The sequence below is a fragment of the Callionymus lyra genome, chromosome 10 (genome assembly GCF_982586985.1).
Source record: "Callionymus lyra chromosome 10, fCalLyr1.hap1.1, whole genome shotgun sequence".
Classification (NCBI taxonomy): domain Eukaryota; kingdom Metazoa; phylum Chordata; class Actinopteri; order Syngnathiformes; family Callionymidae; genus Callionymus; species Callionymus lyra.
Genome location: NC_141827.1, coordinates 12304524 through 12321556, shown reverse-complemented (window position 1 = coordinate 12321556; position 17033 = coordinate 12304524). Strand labels below are relative to the sequence as shown.

At 40.8% G+C, this 17033-nt stretch overlaps 1 protein-coding gene across 2 annotated transcripts in view; it reads right to left on the bottom strand.

Moving 5' to 3' along the window:
* Positions 1-2036: 2036 nt before the first annotated feature.
* Positions 2037-17033, bottom strand: part of cpne5b (copine Vb) — a 78483-nt gene continuing 63486 nt past the window's right edge. For both annotated transcript variants that reach the window (XM_087800321.1, XM_087800322.1), the window contains 9 exons: positions 16470-16523; positions 14353-14414; positions 11789-11835; positions 11111-11292; positions 9846-9973; positions 8425-8527; positions 4588-4645; positions 3659-3732; positions 2037-3375 (listed from right to left, as the gene is read on the bottom strand). In XM_087800321.1, coding sequence (XP_087656447.1) covers positions 3184-3375; positions 3659-3732; positions 4588-4645; positions 8425-8527; positions 9846-9973; positions 11111-11292; positions 11789-11835; positions 14353-14414; positions 16470-16523 — 900 coding nt within the window. In that variant the 3' untranslated portion in view covers positions 2037-3183. The remainder of the gene's footprint in view (positions 3376-3658; positions 3733-4587; positions 4646-8424; positions 8528-9845; positions 9974-11110; positions 11293-11788; positions 11836-14352; positions 14415-16469; positions 16524-17033) is intronic.

Below are 17033 nucleotides of genomic sequence, written 5' to 3'. Positions count from 1 at the left end.
ATATAAGTCACAAAAACATGTTATAATCTCGTCAATAATTAATGTCCATCAGAGGCGACGAGGTGGAGATAGTTGATAACAATAAGTACCTCAGTGTGAGGCTGGACAGTAAACTGGTCCTGCAACACAGACCATGTGTATAAGAAAGTTCAGAGTAGACTGTACCTTCTGAGGAGGCTTCGATCATTTAACATCTGCAAGAAGCTCCTCTGCATGTTCTACCAGTCTGTGGTGGCCAGTGTCCAGTTCTATGCTGTGGTGTGTTGGGGTGGGAATGTGTCAAAAGTAGTGTCAACAGGTTGGACAGGTTGATCAGAAGGGCTGGTTCTGTGGTTGAAGCTGGACTCACTGGTGACAGTTGCTGAGAGGAGATCTCTGGACAAACTACTGTCCATCATGGATGATGACATCATCCTCTCAACACTGTCATCAGTGAGCAGAGAAGCAGATGGAGCACGAATGCTCCTTCCCAGGTGCAAAACAAATAGACTCAGGTACTCATTCATTCCTCGTGCTATTAAATTGTACAATTCTGAGTTCGGGGGCAGGAGTGGAGTGAAAGTATCATGATGTTCTGTTCTATGTTAGTCTTTGTATCCTTTGTCTTTTTTTATTTTTCTTTGATCTATGTTCTTTATCTTTAGACTTAGATTGTATCATCTTGTTCTTTCTCTTTATTTCTCTTTGTTCTTGTTCTTATTTTATTTTGATTTATTTTTTATGAAAAATTGCTGTATTTGCTGTGGCTATTGGAAAAAAAACAATATTACCTTACCTTACCTTACCTTACCTTACCTTACCTTAGTTATACTAATAATAATTATAGAGTATATATGGTCATTATAGTTGTAAACATGTAATATGTGTTTCCAGGCAACGGCGACACGAGAAGTTTGGTTAAAAATGGTTTTCCGGTTTTGAGTAGAAACAAGTCAATAGAATGAAAAGCTAGTGTTGACCACATGTGTAGAATTCTCTGAGCGGTTTGGAAACACTCGACAACTGGAGGAGACTCAGACAGGTGAGTGTGTGTCAGAGATCATGGAGGTGGTGTCGTTGTTCTTCACTCATGCATGTGTCTGTATCTGGAGGATGTGAAAACACGGTCGTCCACCGAGAAAAACCCAAAATGTCAGCAATGCCCTGTGGAGGCGTGAGATTAACGTCAGAACGAAGGGACAGATGGAGGCGCGGCAAACGCAGACAGATGTTGTCATCAACTTTAGATTTGTCGAGACGTTTTTTCGCGACGTGCTGCGACGCCACACGGCGATGTTTGATCGATGGATACGGTTGGTGGTTTTATGGGTAACACAGAAAAGAGTGTGTTCACCCGGTCATTGTGTCAATAGCGCGTCTCACAACAACACAAACACGTGAAACTCGACTACGAAGGGATTGATTGCACGAGCAGTTGCAGTCTTGTGTTGGTCGACGTGACGTCGTCTCAGGCGACAGCAGTCGTTCCTCAAATTACTGTCAGTCAACTTTAAGGATATGAACGAAAGAAAATAAATATCTTTCTTTCTTGATTCAAGTTTTAAAAGATTTATGAATGAATTTATATTTGTGTTTCACTTATTAAGTCCGAAAAAAATTATCCATTTATCCATTCTATCCATCATCCGTCCGTCCGTCCGTCCGTCCATCCATCCATCCATCCATCACTCATCCATTCTCTCTATCATCCATCCATCCATCCATGTTTGCATCCATCCTTGCATCCATCCATCCATCAATTTATCATTCCAATTATGATCTATCTATCTATCTACCCATCTGTCTGTCTGTCTGTCTATCTATCTATCTATCTATCTATCTATCTATACTTGCATCCATTAATGTATCATCCATCCAATTGTCATCTATCCCTACAGCCATTCATCTATCTATCTAACATCCATCCATCCATCCATCCATCCATCCATCCATCCATCCATCCATCCATCCATCCATCCATCCATCCATCCATCCATCCATCCATCCATCCATCCATCCATCCATCCATCCATCCATCCATCCATCCATCCATCCATCCATCCATTAGTCTATCACCCATCCATCCATTCATCACTCATTCATCCATCTATTCTCTCTATCATCCATCCATCCATTAATCCATCATTTATCCATCTATTCGTTCTATCATCCATCCATCCATTAATCTATCATTCATCAATTCATTCATCTATCATTCATCCATTCATTCACGTATCTATCAAGAAGTAAGAAGGGATTTCTAAAAGAAAATAAATATTATTCTGGTCTCAATAGAATATAAAAATAAACCTAAAATTAATTTCCTTCGACATTGACTTCAAATTATTGTGTGTCTTCACATCTCATCTCTGAAAACAAATGAGAGGAACTCTGCAAGGACAGTGAAGCACTCACACAATATAATTATAAAGGCTCATAAATCACTTCTCACACTACAAGCTCCTTGAGACAGTCGAATGTTTTCTTAAACAAGAGCAAGAGCAAAATATTGAAATCAAATTGTTATGTGTGTGGTTGTGTCATGATAGCTAAATGGACAGCTGATGTGAGATAACAATTATAGTAATAAAAATCTTAAATAATAATAATACTATAAACGATGCCTGTTGTATACAGAAATAGACGATGTGAACGTGGAAATAACCTTCCGTCTTGTGCTTTTGTTCTGGTGGATGAAGCGCTCACTCTGTAAACAACTGCGACATGTTCATGCTTTTTTCTCGAGAAACGAAAGAAGTCGTGAGCGTAAGACAACACGGGACTGGACTTGCATGCTCTCAGCATCGAGGAGTATGAAACACCTGAATCAAAGAAGTTGTAAACAACAGGCAGGTGTTCAGTGGACACCTCCGATATTAGAAAAAACAGACTCTAGAAGGGCTAGAAGTATCAGACTGACGAGTGAGTCGGACCACGACATGCCCTGGGGGAACCAGCCTGTTGTCCTGTTGCTAGACGGGGAACAGTCGACGCCTGTTTCATGAAAAGGCCTTTAACAGCTATTGTGGGAGATCTGTAGCCTCTGTTTGAGAGACAACATATTATATTTGACGGTACAAAAAAAAAAGAAGAGAAGCTCCAGCGGTCGCTTCCTCAGGCCAATTTCTCCAGGTTGCTCCAAGAAAACAGGAGGTTCAGAGAGGAGCGCATGCTGCAAGTCCGGAGGGGAAAAAACAAGGAGCATCAGATCTGAGTGTGGTGGTGTGTGTGTCCCGGGGGCGTGTAGGGCGGCGGCGCCGGGTTGGGTTTGATTCCTCGGCTCTTCATGTAAGAAATGAACTGGTCCGGGATTTCTGCGAGCACGTCCTTGGCCAGGCGAGCCATGCTCAACACGTGGTTGCCAGTCCGGTCCATGTAATCTCGGAACGGAACAAACTGCGGAGAAAAAATCAAACAAATGGAATAAAAGTTTGTCTTACGAGCATAAAAGTAAACAGCATCTTTTGAGACTTCTATTCCAGATCAAAAATGCTCCAACATTCTCTGACTCATGATTCACAGAAACCAGCAGATGGTATTTCACCACCGGCTCTTATTCCAAAGACAAGATATGGACTTGAAATGATTCTGCATATTTGTAATAAGGGGCGAGAGTATTTTTATCTGTGCCTGCTCAACATCCTGCGATCGATAGTTCTGTGCCGTCGGCTTCCGCTACCTGAACGATGTCTCTCTCGGCCAGTTTCCCTCGAGACGAGATCCTGATGTCGTCGCCGTCCAGCTCCACCATGGCTGGAAAAATCACAAACATTATACAGTGAGACTCATAAATATACAATAAAATGTTGTTTAATTGTGTATTCTTTGATGTTAAACTTGTTTTATTTAGGGATTTCATTCGACAAATATGGAGACATTTCATATAAATATCAGTAAAACATGTACATATGACACAAATGTGTTTCTTTACAAACTTTATTTTTTAATATAAAGAGAAAGAAGAATTGAATTCAGCATTTAAAGATGAAGTTGAAAAGCAAAACAAGACAAACCAGGAAAGAAAACAAAAACTAAAGGGACACACTTTTAGTCAGTTTAAGGATGTACTGACTTTACAAGATTCAACATAGTTTGACTTAAAGGGCGACTAATGTGTTGATTTAAGTTTCTTAAATAGATCTTAAACCTCTTTCCTTGTATCATCAGTATTTGTCTGTTTCTACAAAACTCTCTTTTCATTAAAATATTTACATTAGAAAATGATCTTAAGCCCCGCCCCCTGAAACTCTGTTTTTCTGGAGATTAAATCCTGTTTACTATAACCACACCTACCCTGCTGTGATTGGAGAAGTCAGAAGTCTCAACCTACAAGGCACTCATTGTATAAACAAAGTGGGCCGTGATTACAGGTGGCTGGAGGAGGAGTGGAGCCAATATTACGTCATAATGGACCCCGCTCTCGTAACCTATTGTTCGCCGAGATTTCAGACGGGGGAGAAATTTATAAATAACTTCAAAACACACACAACTCTCCTCACTTACTGGTGGGGAGAGTTGTGTGTGTTTTCACATAAGTTGCCCTTTAAGAATCACCTTTGAATCTCAAAGTATACACTTTTTCAAGTACAGCATAAATCAAAGACATACCGTCAAACTCGGCTTGACCCACTCCTACGATGATGATGGACATTGGAAGTTTGGCACCCTGAGGAGACATGAAAAGAAAAGAAAATTTAATAAAATCACACACACCACTGTAAGAAGCTGATCCGTGTGGACCTGTAGAGCTCGTAACACAGGCGTCTGTACAGCCACACTTTGTCCTAAGCTAGGTGTGCTGCATGGAACCTGAATAAATGACCTTAAATCTAATTTTCTCTGTGCTGAAGCTGCTCTTATCTGACACTGTTCCTTTGTTAAATGCCCCAGACAGCTACTGAAGCATCAGCCTAAATGTAACACAACAGCGTCATGACTTTCATCGTTAAAAACACATCTTTGAATTTTCTTCCTAAGCAGGCAATAATAAGTTGTTTATCCTGGACAAACATTAATTTTGTCTATATCCACAGACCCAGGCGTGGGTGTGTATATTTTATTTAAATGATTTTCTCTGGAGATTTGGGTTAATATCTTTCTAATAGGTACAATGTTTCAACTGTGGCTTTATTCCGACGGTCTCTTTTGAAGTAAAATAAAAATAAAGATGTCCTTGTATGTTGATTTATTCCAATTATGATTAGGGTTTTACTGACATGGGTGTGACACTGTGACCATGAGGATGTTGATGATGTGTCGTGTCTCTAAACGGTTCCAAATGGTTAAAGGGAATTTAACCCTCATTTTCAGTGCAACCAATCCACAAATGATCCGTGAAAATTGACATAAAACAATAAACAAAAACAAACAATACAATGTATTTTTTATTTATTTTCAAACATGTTTATCCAGTTATTTAGTTATACAACAATGACTATGTAGTGGTAAAAATAAACAAAATAAACAGAAATAAAGCATTGAATCTGTCACACTGATCTGATCCAGCCTTACACCCCAGCTCGGGCTCTGAGGTCTGTGGATCAGAATCTACTGATGGTTCCTGAACACGGTTCAGGACCAGAGGAGAGAAATCCTTCCAGACTGTTGCTCCTAAGCTTTGGGCTTGATGGAGTCTCCTTCAAGTAACATCTTAAGACGTTTTTATTTGTTCAGGCTTTTCCTTGATTTTCTGGAACTCCTGTTGTGTTATCAGTTTTATCTTGATCTTTAAAATATATACTTTATTGAATATTGTTTTGATTGTTTAAGCGCTTTGTGACCCTGGTCTGGAAAAGCGCTATATAAATAAAAATTACTTACTTACTTAAATAAATGTTAATTTTCTTTTGATCTTCAGAGATAACAATAAAGAACCAGAACCAATATCTTAAAAATGATGAAAAATGAAACAGGAAACTTTGACTTAATTTGTTTTTTAGTTACACGACCTGTCTTTATCACTATAACGAACCCCTGAAATGATGTGCATCAGTAAAACATAATCTCAACGATGTCCTGCAGCCAATCAGGAAGCCCGTTAACAGCTAGGATGTGTTCCAGAAAGATCTTCCCACCACCTTCTCCTACTACGACCCACTTGTGCTGATCCAGCTCACTCCAGCATCTTCCTTTTCTGCTCTCATGGTGTTAATGATCTTGTTCACCTGTGAGTATGTGGAACACTCAAATGTTGCTGCTCACAGTAAAGTAGGTTTTGCACCTGAACACGTTGGTCTGAATGTAGGTCAGCGGCAGTCGAGACTCTATTAGGCCTGTGTGGTTAATGAACGCCGCGGCGAGAGATGCTGCCGCGGCGTCGCGCCGCAGACGAGGAGATGAAACGCACATGAGTGGCAGTTCACAAGAACAAGATGAGAGAGGGAAGAAATCAAAGGCTGCGAAGGATTGTGTCGTTCACCGAAAGTGATGACAGCAGCAAGAGAGATGAAGGTGAGTAGTTGGAGTGATGTCAGAGGGTTTGTTAGCAGGAAGTTGTGCCGTATCATAGAGAAGATGGTGAGCACAGTTGAAACATTTCTCAAGACAAAGTAGAGAGATAACACTTTTATTTCAGAGACGGATCTATCCATCCATCCATCCATGGATTCCTTTAACTATCCATCCTTGCATCCATCCATCCATGCGCCCATCCTAGTATCCATCCATCCATCCATCCATGCTTGCATCAATCCATCCATCAATTTATCATCCATCAATTCATGCATCACTAATTTATTTATTATCGTCCGTCCGTCCGTCCGTCTATCTATCTATCTATACTTGCATCCTTCCATCCATTAATTTATCATACATCCAATTGTCATCTATCCTTAAGGCCATTCATCTATCTATCATGCATCCATCCATCCATTCCTCCATCTATCCATCCTTAAATCCATTCATTCATCCATCTATCCATCCATCCTTGAATTCCTTCATCTATCTATCCTTGCATCCATCCATCCTAGCATCCATCCATCCATGCTTGAATCCATTAATTTATCATCCATCCATCCAATTATCATCTATCCTTCCATCCATTCATCTATCCATCTATGCGCTAATCCTTTTATCCATCCATCTATCCTTGCGTTCATCCATTCATCAATTTATTATCCATCCATCCATGCATCCATCAATCAATCAATTCATCTTCCATCCAATTATCATCCATCTAATTATCATCCATCCATATATCCATCCTTGCATCCTCTCATCAATTGCGTCCATCCATTCATTTATCATCCATCAATCCATCAAATTATCGTCTATCTTTGCATCCATTCATCTATCTATCTATGCGCCCATCCTTTTATCCATCCTTGCGTTCATCCATTCATCAATTTACTATCCATCCATCCATGCATCAAACAATCAATTAATCGTCCATCCATCCATTATTTATTATCTATCTGTCAATCCATCCATTTATCATCCAACCCTCAATCTATCAATCCATTTACAGTATTATCCAACCACTCTATCGTCACCCATCCATCCATCCATCCATCCATCCATCCATCCATCCATCCATCCATCCATCCATCCATCCATCCATCCATCCATCCATCCATCCATCCATCCATCCATCCATCCATCCATCCAATAGATGATCGTCCATCCATCATATAAACATATAAACATTGACAGTAAAACAACATGATCTTCAAATGAGGACATGAACTCTCTGTGAGGTCCGTGGAGCAGTGGTCATCTTCAGTGGACAGCAGAAGCAGTGAGACAGAGCAGCAGGCAAGATCTTAAAAGGAAGGTGTGGCTGTTCTTAAGTTTTGACTAACAGTCGCAAATTCCCTTTAAATCCAGTCTGCTGGGAGATCTGTGCCTGGGGAGGCAGTCGAGCAGAGAGGGAGGAGAGAAAGAGCGAGTGGAAACAAAGTCCACCTGCTTTAGAAACCTGTTAGAAGAGGAGCTGAAGAAACAAAGTGTTTTCTACACACTTTAATGTGTGTCAACATAGAGTAAGACAATACAATCAAACGTTGTATGTTTCTCAACTTTTTCACAAACACATCTTACCTGTTTGTCATAAACACACCTTTTTGGACTTTATAATATTTGTCTGTTCTCAATCTGACGGTGACCTTGGGTCACAGTTGACTTGCTGAACTATTTGCAATATACTTCACAAAACCCAATTGTAAATCTAAACCCAACATATTCCAGATAACTGTGAAGTACATTTAAGTAAATTTAAAAAAAACAACTAACCTCAATTCATGAAATAAAAACAGACATATAAAAATATTGAAGATATTAAATCAGTATGTACTATGACATTTGAAAATCAAAACAGTCTGTCTTTGTCATAAAAATGGTAACCTGCATTGTAACGTGTGTTTCATTAAATTCCGTGACATTAACAAGGCGATCACAATTTTAACTCGGGTTTGTTTGGACTTTAAAAAAGCAGTTTCTTGTTCTTACGTTTACAATGGCTTCTTTGGTCTGCGCCATGTCAGAAATGACTCCGTCAGTGATGATGAGCAGCACAAAGTACTGAGATCCATCCTGCACTGCAGCAGCATACCTGAAAAACAGGTCAAATTGTCTTCCTCGTTGTGTGGTCAAAATCAAACTCATCAGACTTTATGAAATGTCACAGATCCATCCCATCGTCAGGAATAACCGCTAAACAATGTGTGCAACCATCTATTATGAAAGAGGAATCAGCGAGTCCTACAGATCCAGCTCAGAGTTCATCCTTTCACATGCTAATATCAAACCTGCTGCTTGATTCGGCGAGAAGTGTGTGACATTTCTAATAACCGCAGTAGAGGAAAAGGGGGGGAACTGGAGCACCCACTGTCTCAACTTGGCACTGAGTGCTTGAAGTTGGAGCTGACCCACATAGTGTCTTCTCATTGATGTTAGGTTCTGCCATGAAGGGATTCCATTGCTTATTGATGCCGCGCTGCTGACCTCATCAATGTGCTATTGGTTCAAATCCCAGTGTGACGCGGAATCTACTCTTCACGCCAAGCTACGTTCCCTTTTTACATTGACGACAAAATACTGTGTTTGCATAGATTTGGTTCCATCAATAATCAACTAGGTTGACTCGCGAACTCTGAAATGGACTCGTTCTTGTGAAGCACAATGAAACCGACTGAAGTTTGAAGTTTTTCACTATCACTTTTATTTTCTTACACAAAAATAGCATGACACATTAAAACCAGGACAGGTGACCCAGTCAAGAGAGGGGTACAGGACTTCATGACTAAGATATAGCTTGTGTTGAAGCCATACTCTGCATTACTTAGTCTTACTCACTCCAGAATGTTCTTCTCCTCTAATTCACATCCCACCGGTGGGGCATAGCCACTAAAAACATTTAACATCACACCTTCATTTTCAAGCTTCAGACTAATCAGTCCACCTGACAGTCTTCGAGGACATTCCTAACAAACTCCTCTTTTAGGATAGCCCCTTCTCCATTTCTCTTCCTATCACTACCAAAGTAGTACAACTTAAAACCTGCACCTAAGCTTCTTTTTTTGCTACCTTTCCACCTGGTCTGGACACACAGTATATCAACCTTCCTTTTCTGCAGCATGTCAACCAACTCTCTAGCTTTTCCCGTCATCGTCCCAATATTCAAAGTCCCTACTCTCAGTCCCAGACTCTTGCCTTCCCTCTTTTCTATCTGTTTTTGAACCTGCCTTCCTCCTTACCTCCTTCGACTTAGACCAACAGTAGCCCAATTTCAATTGTTGCCCCAATGGTGGTCGTAGTTACGCGGGTAGTTACACAATCCTCTGCATTTATCGGGGCTTGGGACCGGCTCAAAAAAGACAGAAGACTGAGAAGAATGTATCTCTCAGTAGTTGTTTTCAAATGAATCTCACCTGGCAACATGATTCACCACAGGAGCAAAGTTGGTGGGTCCGTAGAGCTGGACTGTCTTCAGACTCTGGTGGTACGCCTCCAAGATTCCCTCGATGCCGTTGCAGTACGGATTCTCCAAGTTTCCATTCTGAAGGGAACCAGCAGTCAATCAAAGGATTGTTTTTAGGATCGTCAATATTACTAGAACAAATTCATACTTTAGACCAGTGGCGGCTGGTGAAAAATATTTTAGGTGGGGCTTTTTTCGGGTACATTTTCCCCACTATCCTATATATTACATGTAAAAATGAACACATTAATAGTAAGTAAGTAAAGGTTATTTGTAAAGTGCCTTTAATCTAATCACTTTAAGTTAATGATGGATAATTATGTTTATGATGCTCCTTGTTTTATTCCAGATGAAAGCATATTCTAATTATACTTTTCTATACATCATACGGAATAAACTAAATTATTAAAAAACTAAAAAGCAACCTGTCGTCTGCGCCAGAACAATAAAGATACTTTCTACCAAATTATCACAAATGCACACAAATATACTGTAAAGAAAAAAAAATTCAAAATGTATATTGAAAAAAACTGATCGTGAATGTTTACTATTAATTCTTAAAATAATGATGTTCGCTTTCTGTAGCGCCCCCAAAGTCCCATTAAGTACAGCCAAATCAGTGGGAGGGTGGCGCCCCAGCGCCCCCTATGGGCCAGCAGCCACTGCTTTAGACATGACAGTTGAATATTATTATACAAGTGTGTCTGCTCACAGCAACTGCATGGGCTGCTGATGTAGTCAGTGTTGCAGGAAATGTAAGAAAAACAAGAAAATATTCACCATAATGGTGAACAACTAGAGGTGAATAATTGCCTTTACTGTTATAAGAATGACGTCATTTTCTTCTAAAGTCATTCATCTGGTTGGACTTGTGTACTTACGGTGAAGCGAGAACATTGTGCTAACCCTGCTACATTCTAAAAACACTTTATGCTGGGTTATTGATGGAGATCACTTAAAGATCGACATAAACGATGTTGTACTCTTTGTAAAGACATTTTCATGAGCACCAAACTCAGGAAACAATATCAACATGTCTTGCTGACCACAAATATTATGATACTTTAACAAAGTACCAGAGTTTTAGAGCAACTGTGCTGTGTATCAAGTGCAAGAATATTTATGAACTCAAAAGCATCATTTTTCCAAAGTGGTTTTGACAGATTATAGCTTTATAAGAATCTGGAAAAGATGGGACAGAAGATCTGGCTTCACCAGAGGAAACTCGTGGGACACTCGTCCGTCTGGTGGCAGCTTGGCTCCAAAACCCAAGGCTGGGAACATCTTGTCGCTGTCGTAGTCTTGAATGATCTCCCCCACTGCCTTCAGAGCCATGGCATAGGCGTTCAGCTGGTATGGGTTCATGTAGTGCAGCGATGTAGACTGAGAAGGATTCCCTGTGAACCAACAACGTCAACACGCGAGAGATCATTATGATTTCCTTGACAGAAGAAGACAGAATTTCAGTAGTTATTATTGGGAGTTTCCTCTACTAAAAACACATTTAAACAAGTGATATTGGACTTAAGTGTCAGACTCTCTCCTCACTGCATCCAGCCTTCCTAGTTTTAACCTTCTTATCCATCACTGTTATTCCAACGTGACATGCAATTGTTCTTGGACATTTAGAGAGTGATGGATGCTTCCGGAGACTCAAAGTGACATCATCAGTCGGGCTCATTCATCATCAAACTCTGACGGAGTCTATTATTGTAACATGTGGCAATATTCAACATCTGCCATGCGTGTCACCGAGAGCAGAGCGACTTGACCTGAACACAAACTATCACTCAAGTATGTGTGTGATTGATTGTGTCGGTCGACAGCCTGCAATGAAGAAACAATGCTTCTCCTCTCCTCCCAAACAATCTCTTCCCTGTTACTATCACTCACCATTAGACGCTGTGAAATCGATGGCCACAGTAAAATTGATCTGTGTCCTGGAAGGCAGAGAAGAGAGAAGCAAACAGAAGGAAAATCAACAACATCCTCCAATCACTGCCACACACACACACACACACACATATAGGACAAAAAACGTTTGCACACATGCGTAGTGAAAGTGTCACACCTTTAGCTCCGGTGTCGGAAGTTACAGAGGAAACCGAGCGAAGCAACAAATAATTGCGGCGACACTTTTGAGCAAATCATAATCCAATTATCCTGCTGACGAAACACCTCCTCCTACATTTTACAAGAGTGAGACGAGCTCCCCAGAGGCGGCTCATTAAGAGTGAGGGAGGGCCATGTCGTGGCTGAGGAACGATAATAAAATGAATTCACATTAACCTTTCAGGCCGGGGTTACGACGGAGAATATTCCCGGAGCTGGACCTCTCCCACCTGAGTTCTAATTACACCTCGTCGTTTCAATGCATGACTGGAGTCCTGCAGCAGGTCATCATCAGCATATCAACGCGTTTGAGAGTTTCGACTCACAAAGTTTATGTTTGAATAACTTCAGCCTGTTATTTGGTTACACATCGAGATGTAATCATGTCAACGCCAGGAGGTGGAGATCAAGAACCATCTGACATAAAAAGGTAGTATTCATACCAACGTATCATTTTATCTTGTAAGTAAGTAAGTAAGTAACGGTTGTTTGTAAAGCGCCTTTCTAGACCAGGGTCACAAAGTGCTTGAACAATCAAAAACCATACGCATTTAAAAATACCTACAAATCTAAAAACTCTAAAAGGCCATGACAACCTAAGACAAACACAGGAGCCCCAGAAAATTAAGAAAAAGCCTGCACAAATAAAAAGGTCTTTAGGTGTTTCTCGAAGGATTTATTAGACTTTTCTAGTGCCTTCAACACCATCCAGCCCGCTCTGCTCCAGGACAAACTTACATGGATGCATGTGGACCCTGGTCTGGTCTCCTGGATTTCGGACTATCTCACTGATCGACCACAGTATGTCAGGCTGAAGGACATCACGTCTGACACTGTGGTGAGCAGTACAGATGCACCTCAGGGGACAGTACTGGCCCCTCTCCTCTTCACCATCTATACTTCAGACTTCTGCTACAACTCTGAGCGGAGTCTCGTCCAGAAGTATGCTGACAACACTGACTTTGGGAGGTCCAGGACACAGCCACGTGCAGTGTCCATCAGAGGTGACGAGGTGGAGATAGTTGACAACTATAAGTACCTCAGTGGGTGGCTGGACAGTAAACTGGTCCTGCAACACAGACCATGTGTATAAGAAAGTTCAGAGTAGACTGTACTTTCTGAGGAGGCTTCGATCATTTAACATCTGCAGGAAACTCCTCTGCATGTTCTACCAGTCTGTGGTGGCCAGTGTCCTGTTCTATGCTGTGGTGTGCTGGGTTGGGAATGCGTCCAAGAGGAGTGTCAACATCCTCTGAACACTGTCATCAGTGAGCAGAGAAGCAGATGGATCAGGAATGCTCCTCCCCAGATACAACACTAATAGACTCAGGGACTCATTCATTCCTCATACTATTAGTTTGTAAAATTCTGAGTTTGGGGGCAGGAGTGGAGTGAAAGTATGACTCCACTATGACTATGTTATTCTTTGTATCCTTTGTCTTTAATCTATGTTCTTTATCTTTAGACTTAGATTATTTAATCTTTTACTTTCTTTTTATAGGAACTTTGTTCTTGTTCTTATTTTTATTTTTATGAATCTATTGTCTGTGTTGCTGTGTGCTATTTGGAAAAACAATTTCCCGAAGGAGACCTCCAGAGGGATCAATAAAGTTCTATCTATCGATCCACCTATCTAGATCCATCAAACACAGAGGGAGAGGAAGATCGTTCCAAAGCTTAGGAGCAACAGTCTGGAAGGATTTCTCTCCTCTGGTCCTGAACCGTGTTCAGGAACCATCAGTAGATTCTGATCCACAGACCTCAGAGCCCGTGCTGGGGTGTAAGGCTGGATCAGATCACTGATGTAAGGAGGAGCCTGACCATGAATAGATCTGAAAGTTAGAACCAGAATTTTAAAATGGATCCTGAAAGAAATTGGCAGCCGTGTTTTAAGGATCAGGGAAATGTGAGTTCTTCTACTAGAGCTGGTCAGAACTCTCGCTGCAGGGTTTTGTATTAACACTCGTTGAGACAGCTCCTTCCTGTTTAGACAAGAAAATAAACTGTTACAATAGTCTAAACGAGAAGACACAAACACATGGATTATAAGTTCCAGATCATGTTGTCACGCCATTTTCCAAAGTTTTGAGATTTTTCTCAGTTGAAGGAAACAGTGTTTGGTCATTTTTTGAATTGTTATACTAAAGAAGGTTTCATTCTTCTTGTAGAACTTCCAGGTTTGACTTGTGAACCTGAAAGTATCATGTTTTCATGATGCTCTGAAATGAACTGATGAGAAAAAGCAGATAAAGGTGATGTCGGGGACACAGGTGAGACTAAAATGAGAAAAAAAGAGAAAGAAAAAGAAAAAGAAAGAGAGACAAGAGACCTCCACTTCCACTCACCCTCCCTTGATGTAATCTAAGAAAGTGAACTCGGACTCCACAGAAAAGGAGAGGAGGGTCACCTGGATTGAACGAGATAGAGTCACAAAATCAATCTCATCATAACAACATGCCGTCCGACAAAAAAAACAAAACAAACAATATCAGGGTTCATGTCCTGCTCCGATGACCGAATTAGATGTGCCTTCGACTTAAAGTGATTTGTTTGTTTTGCTGGAGGATGAGAAGCATCTGTATGCATTACTCTGCTGCACTTCACGTCTCTGGAAACATTTGCATCACAATTGGATGTTGATGTCGCCTTTGTGCATCAACATCTCTTTGTGCTTTCAGCAATGTCGAAAATAAACGTCTTGGACCAGTCAAGTCCTATCATTTCATAAATCCACAGTCGTCCTGGTAAACCTTAGACTTTAGACTTTCTTTATTGTCATTGCACAGACGAGCACAGCAGCGAAAATTGCCAACGAAATTGTGTTGCTTGGCAACCGTTTAAAAAACACAGCATAGGGTGATTGTATAAATATAAATAGTAACTATAAAGTTATAAATAGTGCAATATAATATAAACAGAATAAATAAATGTTTTAAATATTGCATTTAATGAATGTATATAAAATAATAAATATAAATAAATATATATATAAATAGAACAATTAAATAATGTTTTAAATAGTGCATTGCTCGAAGTTATATTGCATTCAGCAGTCTGATGGCCCTGAGGAAAGAAGCTGTCACTAAATCTTTCTGTTCTGCAGCGGATACTGCGGAACCTTCTGCCAGATGCCAGGAGAGAGAACAGTCCATAGAGGGGGTGGGTGGAGTCAGACAGAATTCTGTGGGCTCTGTTCAGACAGTGTGTTTTTGCCACGTCCTGGATGGGGGGGAGTGGGGTCCCGATGATCTTCTCTGCGGTCCTCACCACTCTCTGCAGAGACTTCCAGTCGGAGGCCTTGCAGTTCCACGACCAGATGGAGATGCTGCTGGTCAGTAGGCTCTTGTTGGTCCCTCTGTAGAAGGTGTAGAGGATGGGAGAGGGAAGAGACACCTTTCTCATCCGTGTCAGGAAGTGCAGGCGCTGCTGGGCTTTCTTCTCCTCTGTGATGTGCACCCCCAGGAACTTGTTGCTGCTGACGACTCTCACCGTTGTGCCGTTGATGAGGAGTGGTGCATGGCTGGGTCAGGATCTTCTGAAGTCGATGATGATCTCTTTATTTTTGTCGACGAAATAGGTCGTTCACCTCACACCAGTCCACTAGATGTTGCACCTCCTCTCTGTAGGCCAGTTCATTGTCGTCCTGAATGAGGCCCACGACTGTGTCATCAGCATATTTCAGGATTTGGTTGGTATTATACCTGGGACTACAGTCGTGGGTCATCAGGGTGAACATCAGCGGGCTCAAGACACAGCCCTGTGGGGAGCCGGTGCTCACAGAGATGACTCTTGATGTGTTGTTGCCCACACAGACAGACTGGGTTGTGTTGTTAAGGAAGTCCAGCAGCAAGTTGCACAAGCGGATTTTGAGGCCCTCAGGGCCTAGTTTGCATTCTGGGGGATAATGGTGTTGAATGCTGAGCTGAAGTCCAGGAACAGCATTTACATTCTAAAGACGCTCGCAAACTCATTGATCCGGAACGTTTTCTTTAACGTCTATTTATTCAAGGTTAACAGGAGATTCAACACTTAACTGCCATTTGTTCCACGATAAAATGAAGCTCTTTAAAAGTATCTACACATCAAATATAAATAAAAAAGCACTCACAATAAACCCCACTGTCGTTGCAATTGTTCAATTAAAGTCTCATATATTTTCTTCAGGCCACATAAAAGATATTTTGTTGAAATTATTGCGAGACTCCAGAAGCAATTATGTTCCTTAATGATCTGATTACACAACAAACACGTTTTTTTCTCTCTCTGGGGCCACAGAGCCGGCAGATAATACATTTTAAATATATCTTTTTAATTAAGCTATACAAGCTTTTAAGATATTTGACCTTGCCTAAACAAAACAGATTACATACCTTGTATTTAATTACATTTGAGAGTTTTCTTTGTCTTAAAAGGTGAGTGTTAACAATAGTGACAACGACAGAAAAAAAGGGTTTATACTCACAGTTCCAGAGTTGACATATTTCTTTTTCTTCATTTTCTTCTTCGTGTTTATGACCTGAAAAAGACAATCCAGAGGCTGAATAAACCAAAATATATGCATGGATCATTTTGATTGATTAAATATTCTCTTTTAAAATGATAATAAATGAAATCCAGCTGTGCTGTGAAATTCAACTTTATGAATGTGACTGAACAAGCATCAGATTAAAAAAAAAAACCCTCTTTCTCCTCATCGCATCACGATGATTTCACAATTTAACTTTATTGATCAATGAACGGATCTAATGTACTGTAGCTTTATCCCAGCCATACAACATCCTGGTGCAAGACTTACATTCACCCAACAAATCAAACAAGGGAAGAGGTGTCAATACACCAGGAAGGTCTCAGGCTCATTACCTCCATCCTCTATGGCTGCTAAGCATGAAAGTGACAGCCCCTAATTTAACATGGAGGGATGGCAATTTGTCTGACACACTGAACTATCCGCTGATGCAAAAACGAAAGGGCCTTTCAGTCTCACTGGGTGGAAGAGGAAGATCAAGAGCAGTGAATAATGGAGCTG